This window comes from Parasteatoda tepidariorum, chromosome 6 (genome assembly GCF_982258835.1).
Source record: "Parasteatoda tepidariorum strain Cologne lab strain chromosome 6, Ptep-v5.0, whole genome shotgun sequence".
NCBI classification, from domain to species: domain Eukaryota; kingdom Metazoa; phylum Arthropoda; class Arachnida; order Araneae; family Theridiidae; genus Parasteatoda; species Parasteatoda tepidariorum.
This window is the reverse complement of record NC_141760.1, coordinates 6057875-6084290: the sequence shown is the minus strand read 5'-3', so window position 1 is coordinate 6084290 and position 26416 is coordinate 6057875. Positions and strand designations below refer to the sequence as shown.

The window sequence follows — 26416 nt, the reverse complement described above, 5'->3', positions numbered from 1 at the left end:
AAAATCTTAAACACGTTAATTAACTTGTATGTATAACAAATGTTAATTCATCATTTAACTAAGAAATATACAACAGTAACAAATGAAAAACTTGGGAACAAAAAATCAGGAACTAAAAGACAACTAATACTAAATTCTTTAACAACAGAGAGATTTATAAGAGATATATCAGCAAAAAATGAGAACTTTTTTGATACAAATGCTCAAGAAAATCAGGGAAAAAGATAGTTAGGATATTTAAAAGTGTATATCAATGAAACAATTATAGAATTGAAAATAAAAGTTAGTTAGGTGTGCACAATCCATAGTGAATGTGGGCTTCTCTACTTCCAACTTGTTATTGATTGGAAAAAATGACAATTGCTATAAAATTATTTAAAACTTATTTCAATAAATTGAAAGAAAAAAAAAAGCCAAAATTATAGTATTTTAATTCAAAATGTAAGATGTCAAAATAATTAGGCCTCTCATTGTTAAAATTTTTCTTTTAAATAAATGTTTTTTAACAATGTATAATACAAATGTTGTTAAACAATTTACTCACAAATTAAAAATGTAAGTTAAATAATAAAATTAATTTTTTCTAACAAAAAAAAAAAAAAAGAAAGGCGAAAATTTACTATAATTGAATTTTCTTAAAGGGTTCAAAGTATGTGAATATTCAAAAGTGTTTTAATTCAAAATTACTTATATGTATACTTTCAATTTTTAAGATGAATTTATATTGTTGCATTATAGTATACTCTCAATTAATATCTTAAAGTTTAAGGAACTTTTAAAAACATTTCGAGATAGCGAGTTTTCGAGATAGGAAGTTCAGAACTAAATATGTTCTAAAAAGTAAAAAATATATTCTAAAATATGACTCTAAAAAATAGAGTTATGAAACATAAGAACAACTACTAATAAATATGTATTTAATGATAGTTGACTGTAAGTCTAAATACAATATTTATAAATTTACTTTTAAAAGTAAGACAAAAATAATTATGCATTAAATAGAAAATTATTGGTTCATAATGAATTTACATTATGATTTTTCCAAAAAAATTCATTTTCTAATTCAAAAATTTTTTCGACGTAACAAAGTTTTGAGAAAGAAACCTTCCACATATGAATTGAAATTAACATTATGTGCATCAAGAGTATACTGTATAATAAGGCAGGGGTCTTCAACCTTTTTCTACCAAAAGTATATTCTAGAATATTGGTCAGATAGCGGACACCATAAATAAAATAATTTTTTTTAAAGATGAATTTGTATTTTTTACATTCTTTGTAAACTGAAATATTTTTTTTGTAGTCACACAGGAGCAAAACCCGTGGGAACAAAAGAAAGACTAAGAATTTTTACCCATTGTTATAGATTCTTGCAATAAGGAATAATTATGTTATTATCAATTTATACAAAAACTGAATTCACAGCGGCTTTTGAAGCCAACTTTTGAAAACGTGTTGTGCACTCCTAATATGTGTTTCAAATATATTAAAACAGTTTTAAAGAACTTTACAACAAAAGACTTTATTTATTTATTATTATCATTTTTAATGTTAGCTGCCATGAAAATAAGATAAAATATTACACAGACAAGTTTCACAAATGCAAATTTTACAGTATATCTTCTCAATTGTTTTGATGGTAAGCAACTTAATAGCAGGATAACTGAGCAATTTAATAATTGCTCAGTTATCAAGAATACTAAAAATTGACACATTAATTCAATACTCCATTACAAAACAATTTTTTTTACACAAAACTGATATTTTTATTTGAAAATAAAATTTTTTTAATGAAAAAACAAAGGTAACGTAAGAAGCATTATTAACATACATAAAAAATATAATATCTGATTATGGATATTTTTTAATTTAAAAAAAAAAAAACATTTAATGTTAATTAAATTCAAACCATAATTAAAAATTTTTAGTAATGATTCTACAGATTTACATCTTTTCAGAAGATTAAACATGGTAACAGAAATACGATTTGAAATTTTAAGTTCTCAAAAAACCATCCTTGCACTGACAGATTAAACCAAAAACAAATTATACTTATTTTTCTTCAATATTTTATTAAATATTTAGTCTTTAAATCTTTCAAACTAAGGAAAGATAATTTGATAAGAAAATTCAAAAGATAATTTGATAAGCTATAAAGTGAAAAAAAAATTTCTTTTTTAGGTTATAATGCTATTAAATCAATTTTTAACTATGGCAAATACCAATTATGAGTTTACATTGGTGATAAATTTAGTGAAATAGCACGTGGAAAAAATGTAACAAAACAATATGTAACACAGACAGAATTTTCAGCAAAACAAAAAAGAAATTGTCAAAATTCGAGTTCGGATACCTCAATTTTAAATATGAACAATATAAATATATCAATACAAATTTTAAGAAATTTTTAAATTAAGATAAAAAAAAAATTTTAATTAAAAAACTTGCCAAGTAAGGAAAATAAAGTAAATCTAACTTAGAATTAATAATAAAAAGAAACATTTCACTACATGACTTCGTAAAAATCAGTTTATATAAGGTTAATTTCATTCATTGGATTATACAACAAGATATCAAAAAATTCTAAAATGTACTTATTTTCCAAAGCTAGATTTCACAGACAAGACATAAATTCAATAACAACTTACAAGATTACATACAATTAAAGTTTCCATTTCACAACAAAAAATATTTTCTATAGCTAAAGTAGTAAAAAATTTCAAACACTTATGATTACAGAATTATAAGCAGTTATGGCTTAAAATGAGCATAAATATGTAAGCTCTTTAATTTCAGGACAATTTAAAAATAATTTTAAAAAAAATTAATAAAGCTTTTGAAAATTAAAACATACACATAAAATAAATCAGAAAATGCTAAATTTGAAAGCTATATTTAATGAGTTACAATATCTGCACAACTATTTAGAGCAAAAGTTAGGACACAAAACCAAGAGTTTTAATAAAATAAACACACATTTTTGTTCCTTCAAATTTATGCTTAAAAATCCCTAATGTTTAGGTATCATCTTCTCTCTGCATATGTTAAGGAACAGATTATTTAATAGTAGTGCATTCCTAAAAATTTAAATTCTAGAAAGAAAATGTCATTAAAAATTTTTTGCCAATAATTTACACAGTTCAAAATATTTTAATCTAAGTATATTATATTTTAAAGATAATTTTGGAAATTCAAAACATAAATATATAATGGTGTAAAATAAGAGTCAATCTAATTAAATGTCAGTTTTACCCAAAATAAGGGAAAGCGGCAAGTAATAGGTAATAAGTTTACAATCTAACATTTAATTTTCAGACATTGATTAATTATTCTAGCAAAACATAGTATTAAGAAAAAGACTTTACAACTACTATAGACATTGTTGAATTACTATGCATAGTTAAAATGTGCATTTAGGTCAAATGTTATGTAAATATTTAATGGGGGAGGATATTTGTGAGTTACTTATTTTTTTTGACAAGAGAAGAGGAGGGATAAGAGAAATGTAATGTAAGAAAAAAAATCAATTTGGGTATAATGCTTTTTTCGCCTAAGAGTTTCAGAGATAAAAATTTTTAATCACAGAAAAATACAAAACAAAAAAAACACGAGATTAAAAAAAAAATATGCAACTCAAAGTTTTGTAAAATTAATTTTGTTTTATGCAAAGTCATATTATTTATTTTCGTTAAATCCTAAAATTAAAATACCACAGTAAAAAAAAAAGATTAAGCATTGGAGAGGGTTTGTAATTTACTTATTTTTGCTGACCAGGGCAGAGTTCCAAATAGTCCAGTATTCTCTTACCTAATACTTGAATGCCTCTTTTTATTTAAGCAGAGAGAAAAACAATTGATGATTCTTAATAGTGCTCTCCAGTTTAGTGCCCAACTGATGAACAAACAGTTTGTGATAACGAAAAACAGTAATAGAAAGTTATCATAGTTCATACAAGTAAGATTTTACTTAAGCTCACATGAGCAAACTTCACTATGGCTCATTTAAAAAAAACTTTTACATTAAAAAACATTTGTTCAGTTTTTGGCCAACAAACACAGAAACTTTCGCAGTGAGAGCTAAAAAAATGCAAATTTCTCATGACATTAAATATTTTTTCTCTCTTTTTTTAAATCTTTGTAATAAACAATCATTTTCTAAGTCACAACACAATTAAAAAGATTTTTTTTCGTATGAATGTTTGTTTAAAAAGAAGGCATTTTATCAAATTTTGTGCCATTTTTCTTCAGCTTATTAGACAACATCTTTTAACTCGTTAAGAGGTGGATCTTGGCATCTACTGCTCCGCAACTCATTAAACGCTACCTGTGACCGATGATGACTGGATCGAAGTGACCAGCACTGCGTTCAGTCAAGTCGTGTGAGCTTAAGGCTGGTGTGCCATCATCTTTGATGATTAATACAAGACCAGTCGCTGTAAAAAAAAAGAGAGTACAAATACATTAGTAAAAATACTGGTGGGGAAGTCAATTTGAGATCAAACTATTTAGTATCATAAAAACTCTTAATTTATAAATTATAGTGCCTTTATCTAAAGAACTCCCTTAGCCAATCGCCTAGGACAGCAGTTCCTAATTTTTTTTGGCTATGGAACCCTAAAGGATTAAGTTTCCTTTGGTACAACCCTTAGGCATAATGAAAGGAAAGTTTATTAGCAGCTGTGAATATACTAACCAAAAAAAAAAAAAGTCTGAGTTATTTTGAACAGATTTAATGTGTACATTGAAATTTTTAACATTATGGATTTTTCTTTGGTGTATGCAAACGTTGAAAATGAATAAAATAAGCTAAATGATGGATTTTAAAAGAGAACTGTTGTAAATGAGGAGAATAGTTATTAGAAAAACGTAATTCTTTATTCTAGAATTTAGAGTTTATTTTGTATTGAAAAGTCTGATAAAATACACTACTGAAATTTTTACAAATACATATTCTTTTCATAATTTATTCAATATATTTTTATTAAAAAAAATATATTTCAAATTTTGCTACTTCTTTCATTTGCATTTTACATATATAATTTTATATAAACAAGAAAAATATTAAGTAAATTATGGATTATTGATTGGATATAAATTTTATGATTTTAAATTTTATATTACAAATATTTCTAACTCTTGGAGCCCCCGTTATCCTTTCACGGAAAGCCTAGGATTCAATTTTTATCAGTCATTAAGTTTAGATTAAATTACTGGTTAAATTTTGCTATGATTGTGAAAGAAAAATATTGACTGCATGGCTATTTTTCAATAATCAACATTATTTTATGAACTAAATTGAAAAAAAAAAAAAAAATACAATTAAATTTATGATTTTAAGATGCCACTTTCAGACATTAGAGTCACATGTTTTAAAAAAAATAAAAAAAAGGGAAGAAATAAGAAATATATTAGAAAGTCTTTCCACACAAATTGGCTGACCTGCAATACACATTACAATTACAAAGCAGTTGCTGGATTTAGAAGAACCCTTCTGGCTTTCAGGCTGGAATTCCCCTTCTAAAAGATCTCTAAAAAAAATATCACTTAAGATCCATTATGACTTCTTCAGGGTTGCCACTCAAATCTGGAAAAAAAAATTCCCTGTGTTTTCCCTACAAATGTACATATTATGCACAATATATTAAAAGAAACCAACCATTACTGGACTCTTGTGTGAGCTATTGCTGGGCTAACTATATTTATTATTTTTAATTGCTGGAAAACAGCTGAACATACATGGTTAAACATCCCATAGATTAGACTTTGAGTAGTCACCATTTTTTAAAAGACAAAAATAAGAAACAAAATTCCCTGTATTTTCCCAGTTTGTAAAGGAAAAACAAAATTCCCTGCATTTTCCCTGTTATTTCAGGTGATTTTTAAATTCCCTGTATTTTCCAGGTTTTCCCTGCTCTCCCTGTGGAGTGGCAACACTGTTCTTTATTGAAACAAAATTAGTTTGTATTATTTTTTGTTTTTAATTTCTAATACCTCAAATGAAAAATCTATTAACTTTTTCTTCCTAGTTTCTTTTCAAATTTTACACTATTGTTAGTGTTCCATCACTCATATACTGAAGGTGAAGAAGTTTTAACTTTATGGACTACATAAGCATAATCATCATAGTTTTTTTAAACACATTTTATTTTGTAATTCTATGACCAGCTTTCTAGTGTGAGGATCTCTAGAAATTTGGAGCCTTCTTCACTCAGCTATTGTCTAATATAACTGAAATAAATATATATATTAATATTCTTTGTGCATTGCTTTGAACAAATGTCCTGCTTCCCCTACCTTTACGAAGGCTCTGCTGAAACAGATTAGTATTTTACAGTTATTCTAACTGCATTATACTGCACAGTACCTGTCTAATGGACAACATTACCCCCAAAATGATGATTTTTAATTACGTATGCTTACTTTCAGCTGACTCATCGGGTTCTAAATTTGTTGCTTCCAAAACTTCATTTATAACTTCTTTAGCGCTTACTCTCGTAGAATCCATCCGGCCCTCGTCTACTGGCTGTTTCTGGAAACAATAAATACAACTTTCAGCATTCAAATTTTAGAAATTACCTCAATAGAATAATTTTACCACTACAAGTGCTACAAGCATGATTCATACACCGAAGTGAAATCCAAATTCCAGTATTATTTGAGGAATTCTGAAGCTTAAAAGATATGGAACTTATCCCTCTTCACATTTTGAGCAAATAGATTATATCTACATTTGCACTGCTCATTTTTCCGCAACTTGGAAAACTCTAAAATGTAGTACCCAAGGTTATCACTCAATTTCTAAATAAATAAATAAAAAAAAAATTCGCTGGCTTTCCCAGGTATATCAGTTAAATTTCAATGACAATAAAGTTCTTATTTTATCTATGCCCTATAATTTTTCTTCGAATTTTATTTGTGATGCCAAATATTAGATTTTGTGAGTAGAAAATATATTATTGAATTATGATTATTATTGAAAATATATTATATGGGAACATGTCATTTTGACTATAATGCGAAATTTTTACAAAAAATAATAGTAATAGATATCAGAATTATTGAACTTCAATCTCAATAACTGATTACTATTATTGATCATTCAAAGACTGGTTATTTTAAAGGCAAGATATAGGAATTTTCCCGGTTTTTGTAAAAATTGCAATTTTTCCAGACTATTCCCAGATCATTCTAGGTTTTTCCAATTCTCCCTGACCCATGGAAGCCCTGAATACTGTCAAACTTCGTTTCCCCCCCCCCTTTATGTTAGCCTACGATAATCTGAGTATTCAACATGAGTTTTTCAAAAGTTCCAAAATAATAGTCATAATGGAGAAAAAAAAAACAGGATATGTTTCATTATTATAGTTCAATATTTATTTATATTATTTAGTTGCCTTTTTATTAATATTGAAACTGTAAAAAAAAGGGCAAGTGATCTTTTCTTCAAATTTCAATTCGCTCAATTCAAATTCAATTACTGTGTTATTTTTATACTCAAGAAATGTTGATTTCTACTTCTAGCAAAACATCTTTTTAGAGCAGAAACAAGATTGACATTATTTTTCCTGCTTTGAAAAGTGTAAGTAGCTATATGAACTATAATTAACTGTTAGAGATCTGTAATAAAACACCTTTGACTGGGTGTTTCAATGAATACCTTTTTTTTTATTTATCCTCTCACATGCTAATATTCACTTATCAATAAATGGTGACTCATTAAACAATATAAGTGCACCTTAAATATTGGACTTCAATGCAATTTTTAAACAATTCAAATTAAAGAGAATTTTAAAAACCCTAACATGTGAATAAAGTTTTTAAAGACAGACATTTAGTTTCCAACAGTATAAATTGAAATATTTTCAAGAAATTTACATTAAAAAAAAATCCTAGTTAAATTAGAATTTGCAATATACAAGAACAACAATGCTATGTAATAATTTGACCCTGTCAGTAGTAACAGTAATCATCGAGCTATGTTTTCTAATGTAAAAAACACAATTTTACATGATATTATTAAAATGAGAGAAAAAAAAATATTCTTTGTCTCTTTTAAAAATATTGCTTTGGATTTAATTTCGAAAGTTTACAATTAAGCAGTCAAGATATTTTTTTAAATGTAATAAAATAATACATACCTTATAAAATTTCAGTTTAATTACAATATGTTCTTATTTACAATTTAATATCCATTTAGCATTTTCAAACATAAAGGACAATTAAAAATTTTATGAAAATAGCATATGAAATTGGAACTAAATAATAATAAATTAAAAATTTTAACAAGAACTGAAACCTTTTATTATTTACTCTCTTATTGTTCTCTTTTTATTTACTCTCGCATTGTGTTTATTGCCTAACTTATTCATTTCTTGTTATTTTTAATTTTATAGGTATGTATAAAGCGAAATGTTCAACTTTTATATGCAAAACAATATATAGCTACAAAATTTAAAATAACGAATAAGTTAGGCGAATTCTAGACTGATATGACTCAGAAATTTGGAGCACAAATTGAATTATCATTAAAATAACCTACAAGGTAAAAAAAACTAAAACTACCTAGTATATCTTGCCTTATTTAAAGGCAATACAATCTCAAAGATAAGGAATTGCAAATTAAGACTGTTCCAAAATAAAATTTTTTAAAATAAAAGATTATTAAAAGGTCACTTTGCAAGTGCAAAAAGTTAAATTAAGATTTTTATGTTAATTTTTTTTACATACATATTTTTATCAAATTGATTTCTTTAAATTAGTTGAGTAAAATGAATCAAAACAAAATCGAAATTAACATTATGAGCTTAAAGTTTCATAAAAAGTTGTAAAAAACTTATTTGAAAACTATTCTTTTTTAAATTTTTACTTAAATAGAGAAATTTTTTTTAACAAACTTAGTTTTACAAACTTTAGTCAAGGAAAAAAAAAAAAAAAAAGAAATGCCACAAGTCAAGTTTAATAGACATATGAATATAAATAAAAATATTAATGAATATAAGGTAATGAATGATTACCTTTGAAGGTCTTTTTCGATCTGGAGCTTTAGGAACAAGTCCCATATCACTAAAAGTAGAGCTGGAACTGGGATTTCTAAATCATAAAAAAAAAATTATTGCCTCCAGTAATGTGCTATTAAATATAAATATATTAACATTTAGAAATATTTATATTAAGTTTAATCCTACTTATGTGGTATTTTCAGAGTGAAAATACTTCATTTTGTAAATTATGGTAAATATTTCATATTATAAATTTGAAAAAAAAAAAAAAAAAACCATCTCAGTCTACAAGTTTTAAATTTTATACTGATTATAAATATTAAAAATGACATTTGCTTTAAAAGCCACAAAATAGACATTGTTTATGTTATTGTGAAAAATATTTTGCACAAGCAGTACAATATAACACGAATGCAAATTTGTTTCGTACAAAGAAAGTATTATAATTACACCCCTTGCACCATCAATAATATGATTTTAAAATTCAACCAGTTAAAAAAATTCCAAACACCAATATATAAAATTAAAATCAGGAAGATTTTTACATAGGTAGGTCATTCATAAAATAAAGTACACCTTTGGAGTTCACCACTTTCTCTTGCTATATTTCTTACCATTTTATACCAAAATAAAATTTAGGCAATACATAATTTCAGATTTTTTTTCTTCTATATAACTCTAAAACTTTAAATTACTTTTATTTTTATCTGTTCTAATGAATTATAAAAAATTATATTCTGAAAAATGCCATGTCCCAGTAACATATTTCGCTCTCTAAGTTACCTTTTATTTTTAATGTAGTATGATTTTTAAATTATGATTTATAGTCTTTACAAACTACTAGTGTTCTTAAATATCATCCCTTGCGATTTTTTATATGATATATTTTAGTACTTTAACTACTTTTGTTTTGTTTAACATGTGTTGCTATTTTATTCTTAAAATTTAAACTATAATTACTCAGTTAGCAATAGTAGTGACTTATTTATTTCATATTGTGAGTGTATTTTTAAGCAGCCATTTTTTTTTTCAACAAATAAAACTTGAAGAATAAATCAGACCATTCAGAAATTTTGAGCTAAAATGTCCCCCATGTTACTACAGATTTTTACTATAAATAGGAATTTTAGTTTATTTTGTACTTAAATTGTAAATACCTAAAAGAAAAAATTCTATTTGTCTCTAGAAAAACAGTAACTTGAGAGATAATTTAAATTCCATTCTGTCTCTTATGTTACTTCTCTCCGGTGTTACCATGTTAACGCAGATATCTTAGTGATTAAACAGTTTTAAAATGTTTGACATTTTTAAAGGCTTGATTTCTATTCCTGAAGAAATAGTTAACAACCGCAAATGTATTTGAGCCTTGAAAAAAAAGTGGTTTGTTTCAGTTTTTTTTTCAAACTTCTTTTAATCAGAAATGATAGATATTTTCGGAATGACCCAGATACAAAAGTAACTATTTGTCAAAAAATAACGATATAACAAAAAATAACAATATACAAGAATTTTGTTTTGAAATAATTGTTTATTTCTTTCAAAATATTTTTAATTATACATTTCTAACAATCAATTAGAGGTTCCGGATTGGTAATAGTACTGTGCAACACATATTTACACTCAGAAATATAATTGGACAATGTCTTGAATATAATGCTACGCTCTATTTTAAGTTTATTGATTTTAGTAAGGCTTTCAAATAAGAACTTTTACTTGAATTCTAGAACTTTATGGAATACTACAGAAAATTATGCATTGTGTTGAAGTAGATGGAAACCAGTTGCTTTCTTTTTAGTTAAGACTGGAGTTAGGTAAAGCTTTGTTTTATCAGGATTTTTCTCATTGTAGATAGGATTATGATGGAAACTAATGAGGAAAAGTTAGGAATTGAGTAGAATTTTACATCTGTTCTGGAGATTTGACTTCACAGACAATGAAAATTAAAAGAATTACAGAAAAGAAAACTGTCCAAGCCAAAAAAGCAGAATTAATTGGATTACAAATCAATAGAACCAAACCTAAGATCCTTTGAATTAATAGTAATAAAGATGACAACCTATAACTTAAAAATAAATCTGTAGAAAATGTTGCAGAATTTTTATATCAGAGTGTTAATGATAAGAGTCCAAAGTAGAACTGATGTTGAAATTCAAAATAGAATTGCAAAAGCTTGCAATTGCTTCGAAAATCTGAATAACTAGGGAAGAGCTCAAATATGATGTTAAGAATGCAATTAAAATTATTAATAAGATCAGTTCTTTTGCATGGTTTAGAAACATGGGAACTGTCTGCACACGCTAAAATATTAAATGCTTTTCAAACTAAATGCTTAGGAATTATTGTGAATATTTTTTGGCCTAGCACCATTACCAATGAAATGCTATAATAAAAAACAAAAATGAAACATAACTGAAGAAATTAAAATGAGGGGATGGTGCTGCCATTAGTCAAGAATGGATAAGATAGAATTACAAGTTTCACTCTATATTTAGGCACAAGAGAGAAAATGTCACAGAGGATGCCAAAAACTGCCCAATGGAGCAGGATAATAGACAGGGTACATAGCCAAATTATTCAACAAAAAATAAGCACCTTTTAAGCACTCAAAAAATATTTTTAAACACTTTAAAAAAATATAATTAATTAGGCAGGGTTGGAAAGTTTTTGACAATTGGCGGTTTAATCTTGTTTTAAACATCATGTCAAAAAAAATGGGCATTATTTTTGACAATTGTCAATAATCATAAAATTTTGAATAAAGTAAAACGAATGGCATTTTCATAAGCTACGGACTGACACTATGCCGAAATAGATTGGGGCTGAATTAATTGCGAAAATGTTGAATAAAATAATGTGAACTGTGTCTTTTTGCATAATTCAAAGCGAAAATTAACATAGTAAAGGAAACATCTCATTTAGAAAAAGGGAAAATTAAGCATTTTTTAAAAACACCCAATGAAAAAAGCACCTTTAAGGACTTTAAAAAACAAAAATTGAAAATGAGCACATTTAAGCACTCTTTAAAAACGCTACGCACCCTGATAGAGAGAGAGAGAAATCTGACTGGAGGGATTAGTTGACTGGAAGCAAAAATGGCTGCGGGTAACAGGGGAGTGCAAAGAATAAGAGCTTTTTTTGTCATTAGGCAAAAATGAGATGATGAATAATCAATCAAATCATCAAAAAATGATTAAAACATCTTTTTCAAATTTTTAGAAAAAAATTGATACAAAAATAATGAGGATATAAAATTCAGATGGTACAAAAATCAGGGATCATTCCTAATACAAAATGCAATATTACAATAGGCAATGTTACTGAAATAATAATAAAAAATATTGCTTTTAAGATATAAAAAAGCATTTCAAAATGACTTTGCAAAAAAGCTAACAACTGACTCATTATTCACCATCCCATCATCATCATTACAAATTCGAAAGTTTAACTTTTTACAAACGTATTCATTAGATTTTTAAAACTTTAGCGAGTGATAATGAAATTACGAAATTTGACCAAATTGTATGGATAAAAAAAGAAAAGCGAAATTCTTCATAGATACCGACCTGTGATGACCAGATTCGGCACTACTTTGACGAGAATGGGATGCTAGACTGCCATAACCAGACGCTTTGGAATGTTGGCTCGCATAGCTTGAATTCCTTGAATGACCCCTTTCAAAATCTGGCAGAGTATCATCTTCTTTTGTTGATTCCTCAGTTGTCCCTTTCACTAATTCTACACAATGAGAGTTTATTTGGTTAAAACAGTCATTCCAATACATATTCAACATAACAAATGATATCAATAAATAATAGTTTTACAATGAAGGTTAAAATATGTCAAATAATTTGTTACGCAATTTAAAATAAGGCCAACATCTTCTATCATTAGTAAATCTGTATATGATTTTAAAGGGAAAAAAAAGAAGATTGATGAAAAATAAAATTATATAGGGAGAAGATGAGCTAAGATATTTATAATTTAAAACAAACCTAATTGTCTATCCAATTTTATATAAATGCAGACAGTATCCATGATACGTAATTGGAAATTTAATTGTTTTTCCAATTTTGTATATATGGTATGTCCAATTTTATATAAATGGCAATAACAATTACAGTTTCATCAGAGAACAATTGCCTTTAAAGCAGATAAGCCATGTCGTTGTAAAGCTACATTCCATTTCTTGTATTATGCCAGGCAAAAAGACTACATAGCATTATAATACAGGTGGCAAAACCTGGACAAATAATTTTTAGCATAACTTCATTAAAAAATATTAATTAAATTAGTTTTTGGTTTCAAAGTGGCTGTCTTTTGCAACAAATGCAGAGGGGCAGCTTGTTGAAATTTTCAGCAATGGGCCACTAATCTTCCACCTTTAATCTATCTTATTCTCACTGAAACGAATGCTTTGGAGACTACAAACTTATGCAGAGAGAGTAAACTACTGATTCAACACTGTCACTTCCCTTGCTTAAACAACTCTAAAATAACAAATCTTTTGCTTGACACTGTGAAAGAGCCAAAAATAAAAATATGCAAACTAAGAGATATATTATAAAATATTTTATAATTAAAAAGGTAGACAAAAAGAAATGAACACATAATTAAAATTAATTTAAACTTCTATTCTCTGACACAATAACTTTGAGTTTTTTTTGTCATACTCTCTTTAGATAAACTAGGACTTCAAATTACTTTTAATACGCATTATTTTAACTTGTGCTCAATATTATTTTAGCTTGTGTTGAATTAATATCCATGTATTAACACAGTTTTTTTTAAAAGGAAAATGAATGGACTTATTATCGATATATATTTGAATACCTTTGCCAATGGAAGAAGTATTGTAAAAATTGAACCTTAAAATGGATACTTTGTCTGCTTTTCACTTACAAAATTGAATTTAAAGTAAAAAATAAAAAGCTCCAGTTTACATAAATTAGTATTTCTTATAAAAACCTTATATATTTCAGAGATACCTTGCAAATGTAACTCCAATAAACAGCACAAAATAACAATATTTCCTTATTTAAAAAATGTTTAGATTAGTAACACAAATACACAGTTAGGAAAATAAAAATATCATAAAAGTTTAAATCTTTCACACATTAAAACAATTTTGAATTTTATATCTATACATTGACTTTTCTTCGCTTCTACCAGAATAATTTCACCTTTTGAAATTAAGTAGTAACCACCGATGTTATTATTTTATTGATAATTAAGGATAAATGCATGCTTTCTTTTCCCTAGGTGAAACAAAATTTCCAAAAAATTTTTGCATTTAAAAGAAAGCATAAAATTATGTTTTAGACAAGAAATTAACATTTTTTATGAGTTTAAACGATGGCACAAAATTAAGGCATCATTATAAAAAAAAATAGACACTTGAATATACAGCAGACAAAAAAAAAAAATTATAATGATACACTGACACAAAAGATAGCAGAACAAATTTTGCGATTTATGTAAACTAATATAACATTCTCTACATTTTAGAAGTTGAAAATGGTTGTTAATTCTTTATTAATTTTGATTTGCAACTTGGCAGGTCAAAAACATATATAAGAATTGGAATAAACTATAATTAACAAGTTTAAAATTAATTTATTATTAATTAAATTAATTAACTAATATTTTAAAACAACACACCATAAATACATAAATGCTAAGAGTAGCTTTAAAAGCAATTAATTTATTATTAATTAAATTAATTAACATATTTTATAACAACAGACCATAAATACATAAATGCTAAGAGTAGCTTTAAAAGCAATATACGGAAGAGGGGATAATAGCAAGGATTTATAAAGTAGAAAGCAAAACAGCCGAAAAGCAATGTAATAATGCCTCAGTTGCATAATGAATCAAATTTTATAACTTAAGTACTTCTGAAAACTCAAGAGAAAGTTAACACAAAACAACCTGAAATAAAAAATAAAAAACACCAAAAGCCAAATAAAATACTAAAATGCAAAACCAAATAATAAAATAAAATTGCACATATGACAATGAACCAACACATTCATTCAAAAGCTTAGTGGAAGAAAATGGTACGTGGCATTTGGAATATATTAATATAAAAGAATGTCACGTTATAAAAAAAAAGAATGCAATTCAATTTAATTTTCAAAGCTTTTTTTTTTGAGGCAGTATTTAATCACAATATCTTCCACTAAGCACTTTGAATGCATGAAAATTAAAATTTTATATGTTTCAGCAATGTGACACATAAGATACAAAAGAAAAGGGGGTTTCATGCCAGGGATAGCAGCAGTGAAAGCAGCAGCAGCAACCATTAAAAGGGAAGTTCAAGAACAGACCTGAGCAGAGTAAATTTGGCCTTTGTTTTCTTGGTAGACTACCAAAACCACTGCTACCACTCGCTAAGCTATCCCCACTGTAATCTTCACCTTTTTTATCAGCAGGGAGCTGGATTTGTGGCTTGTCACCGAGGGGTATATGCGATCTGATCGGTGGTCTGAAAACAAAAAATGAGAATAAAGCTTGATAGTTAAAAAATTAACTCCATATATTAAAAACACTGTGAAATGTTAAGTCATATATAAATTGCAATGAAAGTAGATGGTATTTTCATATAACAAAACAGACCAAGACATAAAAAAAAACAGTGCACAAACATCAAATGTGTTTTTTCAGCTTTGGAGAAATAATTTTCATAGGTTTTGAAGCAATTTCTTTTTCAGTTTTGAAGCAGATTTATATTTATGTGTATGTTACCATGAATGACTGAAATCAAGCAAATGTAGACTTTCTCCGGTGAATGTTAACAATCACATAGTTGCTTTGGAGAATGTGCAAAATATTTGATATCAATTTATTCATTGATACAGTACAGAACCCGTTATCCGGAAAACCAAAAAACCGGAACGAAATTCGATAAATTTTCCCGCAATATTTAAAAAAAAATTTTTTTTTTCTTCATAAGATTTTAGGATTTTTCTTTCTTTTTTTAAAGATGTTTACCTTACCATCATTTCAGAAATAATCATTAGTGTATTACCTCATCGTTTTTTCTTATTTTTAAGATTATTTTCAAATATATATATTTTTTAGTTGGGTTTGACACTAAAAAACGGCTTTTTGTAGCGATTCAGAAAACCGGAAAAATCAGTTATCCGGAATAGCGATAGTCCCGATCGTTCCGGATAATCGGTTCTCTACTGTATTATAATATTTATTCGATATTTTAATATCTGCCGAAGCAAATGTATACCAGAAAGTACCGGGCAAATGTATACCAGGTAGTGGCACTTAACTAGACCTAGTGTATATTTTAGACATTTAAGAAAGCGACTATGTGATTGTCAACATTCACCGGTGGAAGCCAACAACCATCCATTTCGGTCATTCACAGTACATTTGAAAAAACATGGGTTGCAAATACTAGTGAAATGAGAAAGGAACCAAAAGACAATGAATGGGAGACGATTCCTTAACGGTTTTGGAAGCTTTCACTCATGATGGATTATGCATTTTACAACAAATTTCTGCACATAAGGACTTATAAATCTATGCTATACGTTGGTTTTGTATTGGGTGATCTTAGCTGAATACAGGCTATGCAATTTTTAATGTAAAATAAATAAACAAAATATAAAAAAAGTAGACTTTTACTAATGAATGAATATAATTGGTTTTGAAGTGTTCGCCTTTTGCAGTGATGCAGAGGCTTATTGAAATTTTCTGCTATGGGTCGCAAGTTAACTATCATTAATCCATCGCATTCCCAGTGAAGTGATTGCTTTAGAGTGCGTAAATTTTGTGCAGATTAGAAATCTCATTTTGAAATCTGACACCCAAAACGATTCAGCAGGCGGGTACATCATGTGTGCTGTACATCCATATAGCAATTACAGAAATTTAAGTTTGTGGGGAAAATGGTAGTATGGGCTATAGTAGAATTTTATTCAATAACTTAAATTCATAAGAGGTAAAAAAAATTATTTAAAATAAGGAAGAAAAATATATAACCATATTTATTAAAAGAGTTATTTTTTGTCCATTCTATGTTTAAAAAATGCTAATGTGTATGATTAGGTCAGACACATTTTTGCAATGAAAATTTGAAGAAGCTTTATCATAGAGACATTTATTTCATAAATCTTAAATTTGATATCAATATTTTCTTTTTTCTCTTTAGTAATTTAAATGCTTTAATTATAGTTTTAATCGATCTTTCTTTTAAGCATGATAAAATGAGTTTTAAATTAAATTAAAAAATATATTTCTCGTATTTAATTATTTTCAGTAATTTAAACGCTCTAACTATAGTTTTACTCAAACTTTCTCTTAAGCATTATAAAATGAGTTTTAAATTAAATTTCAAAGTATATTTCCAATATTTAATTTTTATCTTCTTCTTGGGCACTACAGCCTATGACAAGCCAAGGCCTTCCCAATTAGTTTTGATCTATTCTCTGCCATGACCATCCAGTTAGTTATTCCTATTATCTTTAGGTCCCTCTCAACTGCGTCCAGCCGCCTAGTCGGTGGACGACCCCTTTTTCTTGTACCTTCAGGTTTAGAAAAAGCAACTTTTTTTGTGGGGTTTTGGTCTTTAGATCTATCAAGGTGTCCCAGCCACCGATTGCAATTGGCCTTAATAACATGTGCTATGCATGGATGTTTATACTTTTTCATATAGCTCATGATTGTAAAGGGTGTGCCATTTGTTATTCTCATAGACTGCATCAAAAATTCGTCTAAGTATCCCTCTCTCAAAAATCAGCAATTTGTTCTCCTCCTTTTTATTAAGAGTTCAGTACTCACTACCATATAGGATCACAGGCTGTAGGAGTGTTTTGTATATGTTTATTTTCGTCTTTTGTTTAAGAAATTTACTTTCTAGTTGGCAAATTTTTATCTACTATTTTGAAATTTTCTATAGTAAAATTTAAATGTTACTAAAACTTTGTATGCAGACAAAGGTGCTGCATATGAACATAAAAAAGACACAGAGTACACGAGTAAAAAAAAAACATACGTTTTGAAGCATGGATCTCCAGCCAGCAAGAACATTTCAATGGTGACCTGCAGCATTGAGTTGTCTTGCCTATGCTTAGAATCATACCCTTCCAGCAGGTATCTTCGAGAAGTGAGACCAGCTCCAGCAAACTCGGCAAGGTTCACATTCGCAAACCCTAATTTTTCAAACGATCTACCACCTCGCACTTCCTGGAATGACAATTTGAATATATTATTAGAGAACTTTTATTAAATTGAAGTAGAACAAAGAATTCAGAAGACACCCTGCATGCATTCATATTGGAACTTTTCCATGAATAACTGCTTAATAAAACACAAATTTTACATTTATCAATCGAAGCTCTAATTAAATGTATTACTCATATTTAACATAGTTTAAGAAGAAGAATAAACCTACATACTTTAAACTGTACAAAAACAATTTAAAAGTACACAGTTAGTACTTCTGATTAAAATTGTTAATATTGCTAATTATTTATTACATACTGATGAATAAATAAGTTCAATGTTCTCATGAAATCAATAGAAAAGGAGCCAATGTGTCAGTCAAATATCAATAAAAAATAAATTAATATAGCACAGAAAATATTCAATATTCTAAATTACTATTGTGGTAGAACAAGTCGTTCTCCCATATTTAAATTCGTTAACCACAAATTTAATATGTTTTAAAATCACTTATTCTCAAATAAACATAAAAACGAATGGGCATCATTAAAAGACGTATTTATTGATAGTAAAACTGCAAATTATTTTACACTTCTTTTTTATCTACATAATTTCTTTGCTTCTTCTCTATTCTCTGAAATTTTTAGTGAAATTCTTTTTATAAAATCTCAAACTTAAAGCATATATACAGTCAATTCGCTATAACTCGAAGTACGATAACTCGAATATTACTATAACTCGATTTTTTTATGAGGTCCCGACCCTTTTATCTTCAATTTCATGTTAATTATTCTCGATTACTCGAATTTTACTCCCTTTAACTCGATTTTTTTGGGATCTGTTGAAGCAAGAAAAAAACCTAGGAGCTGATATCTTGTCCCTTCCTTTGCAACACACACACAATGTCTTTCGCACTCTTCATGGCGAAGCTAAAGCTGCCCCTCTTGAAGTATGTGAACAGTGGTTAACTGAAACGTTACCAAATTTACTTCAAGGATACAGTTAAAATGATGTTTTCAATATTGATGAAATGGGTTTATTTTTTAAATGTCTTCCAAATAAGACTATGATGTTTAAGGATGAAAACTGCTCAGGGGGTAAAATGAGCAAGGAACGTTTGACTGTCCTAGTTGGAGGAAATGCGTCTGGGACAGAGAAATTGCCCTTACGTGCTATCGGAAAATACCGAAATCCCCGATGTTTCAAGAATGTAAAAACGTATCCTTTGGATTACAAGTCAAAAAATAGTTTTGGATGACATCAGTATCATTTGAAGACTATGTAAGAAAATTGGATCGGAAATTCTTCGCTAAGAAAAGAAAACTGATACTCTTTATGGATAAATGCACAGCGCATAGTGATCTACCTAATTTGAAAGCAGTAAACTTGCAGTTTCTCCCGCCAAACACAACAGCAAAGTTGCAGCCGATGGACCAGGGTATCATAAAGTTCTTCAAACAGTCTTATCGTAAATGGCTTGTCAGAAAAATGATCTTAAATATTGTAAGCATTTAGAAGATTTGTAATTAATAAGCATTAATTAAATAATCCGACAATATTTTGAAAGTCCAAAACCGAAACTAACGGTAAGTCGAACTTCCGATATCTCGAAGTTTTTCGTCAGTCCTATCAGATTCGAGTTATCGCGAATTCACTGTATATATATATATATATATATATATATATATATATATATATATATATATAAATAAAAAAAATAAAAAAATTTAATGGTCAATTCTGACGACTAGAACAGTAATAAAGTAACGAGTTATTAATATATTCATAATATCTTACTTTCCTAACAGATATCCTACATATACAAGGTTCCAAAACACCAGTTGATGCATTAGCTGTCATCTTACAACCAAACTGGAACTTTGTACCCCATGTCACACAGTTATTCTTCACTTCTTGTCTAGAAATATAATTTTTCTAAATTTTATCCACAAATAATACATTTATACAAAAATAACTGTAACAAAAATTACACGCACAGCAAAAATAACTATACAATAAAATATACAAAAAATAATACAACATTTTTTTCCTCTACTATTTAAAAATTAAAAATGTTGGATAAATGGTTCATTTAAAAGAAACATTTAACAAAAACTTATATCAATAATAGCAAAAACAAGTGAACCAGTAAAAAATACATTACAGTTAATTTAACCATACCTATTGCTTATATTTTGGGGAACAGTATCAGCAGTATAAATTATATAAAAAATTATCAAAACCAATTATGTAAACAAATTGATTAGTGAAAATTATTATGCATTTAATTAAGGATATAGTTCAGATTTGTTGAAAACTTAGTAAGGTAAACAAACATTTTATTTTAATTAAATCAATTTATGGAAAAAGAAATGTGAAAATTTTCACAGTGATGCGATGCATTTAACTCGTTACTAAGTTGGCATCGTGCTTGAATTATGCACCGTTTTACACAATACAGCAATATTTTTAACAGCACAAAATAATTCATGTAGAATAATATGAAAGATGAATATTAAAATTTTAAAATGAACATAGCAGCCAAGACAAATAGGAAAAAATTCAGTAGATGGTAGAATAAATCTCATGATAATTAATGCAAAATATATTAAATATTTTACACATAGGGAATTTTAGAGACTTTTATATGCATCAAAATAGAAAAATTGTAATATTTTCCAGTTATTATTTCACATTAAATGATCTTGAAATGTATTATGTATATTAATAATTCTGAATAGCAATAGCATTTAACTGATCAAAAATAGTTAACTGAATTTTATAAATAAGGCTCGTTTCCTTATGTATTAGAGACACTTACTTAAATATTCAAACAATCAATAATCTGCAAGAAAATTCTATTTCATTAAGGATTTTTTAAGGAAACATACTAAATTTTAGGGAATTTTAAAAAATGTACAAAATCTAGGTGAATTTTTTTGGATATCTGCTACATTTTAGATTTTCAAATTCCTGACTTAACAAAGTTACTATTTTCTCCGACAAAAACACAACAAGAAATTTAAAAAAGCATAATAATAACATAAATTGAAATGATAGATATAACCAAAACTGTTATACTCAGCATCTTCATATTTAAAGATTTTAAATTTAAAAAAAAAAAAAAAAAAAACAGAGTAAAGAAAGAGTTGAAGCAATAAAATAGCTGAAAAAAATACAAAAGCAAAATTTTTTTTTCCTGCAGAATTATATTCTAAAGATATTTTTCTTGCTCATCCGAAAGGAAAGAAATACTCCTGATTTTTCTGTTCTAATTTCAGAATTAAAAAAAATTTGCTAATGACTGGCTTGCTTCAGCTAGAATTTTAAATTGATAAAATAAAAATAAAAAATAACAAAAATTCTGAAATCACGGAAGTTTAAAAGATAATTCGCTCTAGAAATGATGTTTTTTCTTTCATTTTCTGAAAGAACACCATAACTTTTAAAGAACATGATAAAAACATTTTACATTTCAATAAAATATGACTGTGAGTGGGGATTTTATTACAAATTCAGATACTCGGAGCACCATGAAATGGGGGGTATTTTTAAATTCCATTTTAAAAATTAGATTTCTCAGCGACCTAAATCCATGACTTTCCATTATTTTCTTAAAAAAATAGTTACCCTGTTTTTATTAAACCAATAGACCAGGAGAAACTGGTAAAATCCAGTAGAGTTGGCAGCTATGAATGAATTGAACACACCCCCCCTCCCAGAAACATGAAAAAATGGATAGTGTGGAATAAGATGAGAATATATAAATTACTATACATTTAAATTTAATTTGAAAAAAAAAAAGATCTTACTTCTGTGAAGATTCTGTAAAAGTTCCCCCATCCACCAATCGTACTTTGGCAAATAAAATTCCATTAACAAATGGAACAGCGGAAAGTTCTTGAAGAAATAGATCTACTTTAAACTTATACTTCTTTTTTTTCAGCATGAAAGACATTATTTATGATAAGTTATTTTATCTTCACATAGACATCATGAATACCAAAATTGCTTCAAAGTTTGCTGGAAAAAAAAAAAGAAACTTTAAAAATAACAGATAAATGTACAGATGAAATATTAAATGTAAATTAAAAATTAACACAACACTAAGTGGTTTTCAAAAGAAATAGGATTTTTTTTTGGGGGGGTATTAGTATTAAAATAATGTTATAAGGGCAAAAAAGGAGTACACAATCAGTGGCGTAGTTTTACTGTATATTCGGCGGGGTTATCGGTTAACTTTTTTATATCTACATCCTACTTACCCTACAATAGTCTCTCCGAGTGCCCAACTTTGGGCAGGCCTGAATAAATCTATTTCTTATCCTACAATAGTTCATCATGCAAGTAATGTTTAATTGTCCCCCAAACCCTCCCCAAAACTATACCACTATTCATAATACAAATGAACACTCCATACTAGCTAAACTTTATAAACTAAAAAAAAATCACAAGAAAGGATAAACTTGAACTATATAATATAACTACTCAAACTGAAAATTCTGCCACCCAAGCAAACTACAACACACACACATACATATAATATAAATATATATATATAATATATATATATATATATTATATAAATATATATACAATATATAAATATATATTATATAAATACATATATCATATATAAATATATATATATTAGTTTTTAGAACTATGAAAACCTCTTGTCATGGGATAGATTTATGAATCAGTGTCTGTTTAAACCAACAACAGTCACTAAGGCACCCAAGGGGTTTTGTATTTACAAAAATTAAAACAAAAATATGTAGTGGTTTGAACAGTACTGGCTACGAGTTACACTCTTGGAGTATACGAGTTATACTGGTGCTGCTTTTTATTCTCCAAATAAGCATCACCAATACTACAGTAATTAAAAGATTATTTTCTCCATTTAAAATAATACAAGATAAAATTTTTTTAAAAAACATCTAAGCTAAGACAACAGCAAAACTGATACTCATACCTAAACATTTCTAAAATTTAACTGAGATTACATAAAAGAGCTTGCTTAGAAAATTTATTTAAACATTTATGTCATATCTCGGTGATGGTTTGAATTTATGACAGCAAATTTGAACTTGAATTAGTATTAAATAATATATATCACTGGTAATAACTCCATAATTTAAATGGATACAGCTCTGCTATTTATACAAATCTTGTAGACATTTTATTATTAGTACATAACTGCAAAGAATAATTACACTCTTAATAAGCTAACAAAATTTTGTAGTATAGAAGTACTTGTTTTGATAATGTTAGTTTTTACTTAAAATCTGGAAAACAATAATAATACACAGATGTAAATTCTAAATATCTTCAATGTTAAATTAATATAATAGCAAAAGTAATTGCATAAGTATAATTTTCAATTCACAGATCAGTAACTAAATATTTTTCTTTCTTTTTTTAAGTGAACTAATAAAATAATAAACGAAAAAATTACATAAAATGAAATACTTTTCCTGTTAGTTATTTATCAATTTCACTTAACAAACACAATTAATTTAGACTTAAAATTAGGCTAACCACACCTCAGATAAAGCCCACTACAACGTTAGAGAAAGGATAATCATCTGATTTTATTTTAAAATAAAATAAAATAAGGCAATTATGTCAAAAACATACCCGTCATTCGAGGAAATTCACGAAGGATGACAAAATGTGAGGAGCCTACTCATTTTGACACTTCAAGAGGAAAATTTTTAAGGTAACAAAAATAAAAAGTAAATCGATCAGACAAAAATAGAAATTTATAAGCCCATTAGGTATACAATAGCAAATTGTGTCGTATTAATATATAAATTTCGAAATAAAATATATACACAGCTGCTGATAAAACAAATTAGAAAACACTTCTTTCACTTCATTTACATTAGTTACAGAAAATACCATCGAAAATACAAGTCATAAAAATTAAATCGTTCGCAAAGCAATAAAGATTTCATTGAGAAGCAAAAATTCCTGACCTTTTTTTTAAAACTTTTAATGAAATCGTCAGAAAAAAAGGGGAGAGAAATAATTTTTTATTTATGATTTGATGTTTGTAGGCTTAACAACACCAACCAAATCATACATACAAATAATTAGCTGCACAAATTTTACGAAAATTTGAGTACAAATTAATCTGTCAAGTTTTCACCGTTTAAAACTATTTTAATGATGTTTCTATTTTTATCAATTACATAACATTTTTCTTTTTGTTTACGCCCATGGCTGTTGCCAACATCTCAACTCTTCAATTGGCCTACACGCGTGTTTTGGTCTTTCAAATTGAAAATTTATTAAATTTACTTAACTATAAAATTAATTTTTAGCTTTTGAAAGAATGAATCAACCGTAGTTCTAATTTATACTTCTTCTAATAATTGATTATTTTCTTAACTCAATGAAAATGAGTTCGAGTTATCAGCATACATCTCATAATTTTGATGAATTAATTCCCCAAGAGCAACGAAGGTTGGTCAAACTTTTTAAACAACTGGACACAAATAGTGATGGAAAAATTGATGCTGAAGATTTGGCAAAAGCGTTTAAAAGTATGGGAATTCCATACCACCCTGATGGGGCGATTCAGGTATTTTTTTTTTATGCAGATTCACTATTGTATATTTTCTTAATTACTTTCACCTTTAGAGTGTCTTGAATTGCTTACGAATTATTTACAGTTTTTATTTGTTAATAAATAGTTCTATTATTGAATAATTAATAATGGAAATTCATATGGATACCTATATTTTTAATTTCATATTTCTTATTTTTTTTTTTTTTTTTCATCAATGGAAACTGTGATGAGTTGTTGGAATTTTAAAACTGCATGACTTGGTACGTGAAATATTAAACTGCATGGAACAACATTTTTATCTTAACAAAAAATAATTCACTCCCCATTATTAAGTGAAAAATAGTTAATTATTTGTAAAGCTCTACGAAAATTTAAAATTTTTGGGTGAGGTAACAAGTTTATGAACTTGCACATTAAGAAATTGCAAGAAGTGTTGTCACTTTTTCCATATGGGGAGTGCTCCGTATGAGGAATTACTGGTATGAATTACACAATTTTAAATTTTTTATTACCTATAAAATGGTGAAATGTATAAAAAAAGAATTTGACAGATGCAGAAGTCTACAGAAATCTAGTCCCTGAGAAACCAGCATTACCAATTTCGCCTTAGAGATTTAAATGATTAAAATTGATAATTTTTTAGTATTTGAAATTAAACGTTGTAAAATATATGTTATACTAAAAGTTTGATTAGGTCTAAGTCAGTTCGTTGTTTCTTAGTTTATCTTATGATCTAGAACCAATTTTGTTAAATCTTAATTCAATTTGTTATGTTAAGTTGTATAATATGTGTTAAAAGGGTTTTCATTTACTTTTAACACAAATCATAAATTTATATTACACATTCTAATGGAACTGATATTGGTTTCATTCACAATTTTTCTGCCTGCTGTCTGTACTTAGATACTTTCAAGTATGATATCAATTTTTCTTGCTTTTTAAATGTTAGGTATTTAATATGAAAAAGCTGGAAAAACCTTTCCTAATTATTATGGACAAATTAGCTGCAGTGTCAAAATTACTTTATACTCTGATATTCACAATTTCATTGCTCCCCGTGGCAGAAACACGGCGACACAGCGACATTGTCGCAAAAAGCGACTGAGTTTTTGCAGAAAGATTTTTTTTATTTGGGAAATAAAAATTTTTGGTTTGCCACAAACAAAAGTTCTCAAAAAAGATTCTGTAGAAACAGAAGCTGTTTTAACCCCCCCCCCCCAAAAAAAAAAAACATTTTCGATAGAAACAAAAAATTTCTGCAGAAGCAATAATGGTTCTGCAAAGTTTTTTTCTTACAGAATTGTTTTAAATATTTTTTTTTCTAGATCTCTGATCACGAAAAAAGTTTTATTTACCTCCTTTTATAAAAAAAAAAATCTTTCAATAAGTCAGTACAATATTAATCGAATCTAATTAGTCTATAATTAATTAGATAAAATTAATTAGATGTAGAAAAAATTGAAACAAACATTGCTTTAATTTTTTTGCTTTTAGAATTCGGTTATAGTCAATTCTATTTTATTATTTTGATTACTCAACTTCAATATTAATTTTTTCACCTGATTTGTTTCTGTAACTGATATAAATACTATAATGAAACATTAAACCATACTGTTTTAATGCTTTAATAATTGAATTTTGATACTGTTTTAAACTGA

General features: G+C 27.2%; 2 protein-coding genes across 9 annotated transcripts in view; one reads left to right on the top strand and one right to left on the bottom strand.

Annotated features, from left to right (window-relative positions):
• Positions 1–1504: 1504 nt before the first annotated feature.
• LOC107452894 (EEIG family member 2) lies at positions 1505–24450 on the bottom strand. Of its 8 annotated transcripts, none has more exons than XM_087165354.1 (9): positions 23822–24450; positions 21994–22204; positions 19979–20099; positions 18012–18202; positions 15418–15485; positions 12562–12733; positions 9014–9089; positions 6420–6528; positions 1505–4432 (listed from the first exon to the last, which is right to left on the bottom strand). In XM_087165354.1, exons 2-9 carry the CDS (start codon positions 22137–22139, stop codon positions 4320–4322), a joined length of 996 nt encoding a protein of 331 aa, XP_087021480.1. In that variant the 5' UTR covers positions 22140–22204; positions 23822–24450; the 3' UTR covers positions 1505–4319. The 8 variants fall into 8 exon arrangements, with proteins under 8 accessions (XP_087021480.1, XP_087021475.1, XP_087021481.1 ...); XM_087165349.1 differs by having other exon boundaries at positions 3761–4432; positions 15328–15485; XM_087165355.1 differs by having other exon boundaries at positions 3761–4432; positions 24163–24450.
• Positions 24396–26416, top strand: part of LOC107452889 (Short Calcium-binding Mitochondrial Carrier) — a 44525-nt gene continuing 42504 nt past the window's right edge. Inside the window, exon 1 of the mRNA XM_087165347.1 lies at positions 24396–24770. Within this exon, the coding sequence (XP_087021473.1) occupies positions 24582–24770 (189 nt within the window). The 5' untranslated portion in view covers positions 24396–24581. The remainder of the gene's footprint in view (positions 24771–26416) is intronic.

Coding starts and splice junctions, on each gene's coding strand:
- LOC107452894 (XM_087165349.1), bottom strand. CDS start 22,139: ATGTCTTTCATGCTGAAAAAAAAGAAGTATAAGTTTAAAGTAGATCTA. Junction 18,203..19,978: donor GTAGGATATCTGTTAGGAAA/GTAAGATATTAT, acceptor TTGTCATTCCAG/GAAGTGCGAGGTGGTAGATC. Junction 6,529..9,013: donor ATCGAAAAAGACCTTCAAAG/GTAATCATTCAT, acceptor TATTGTTTCCAG/AAACAGCCAGTAGACGAGGG.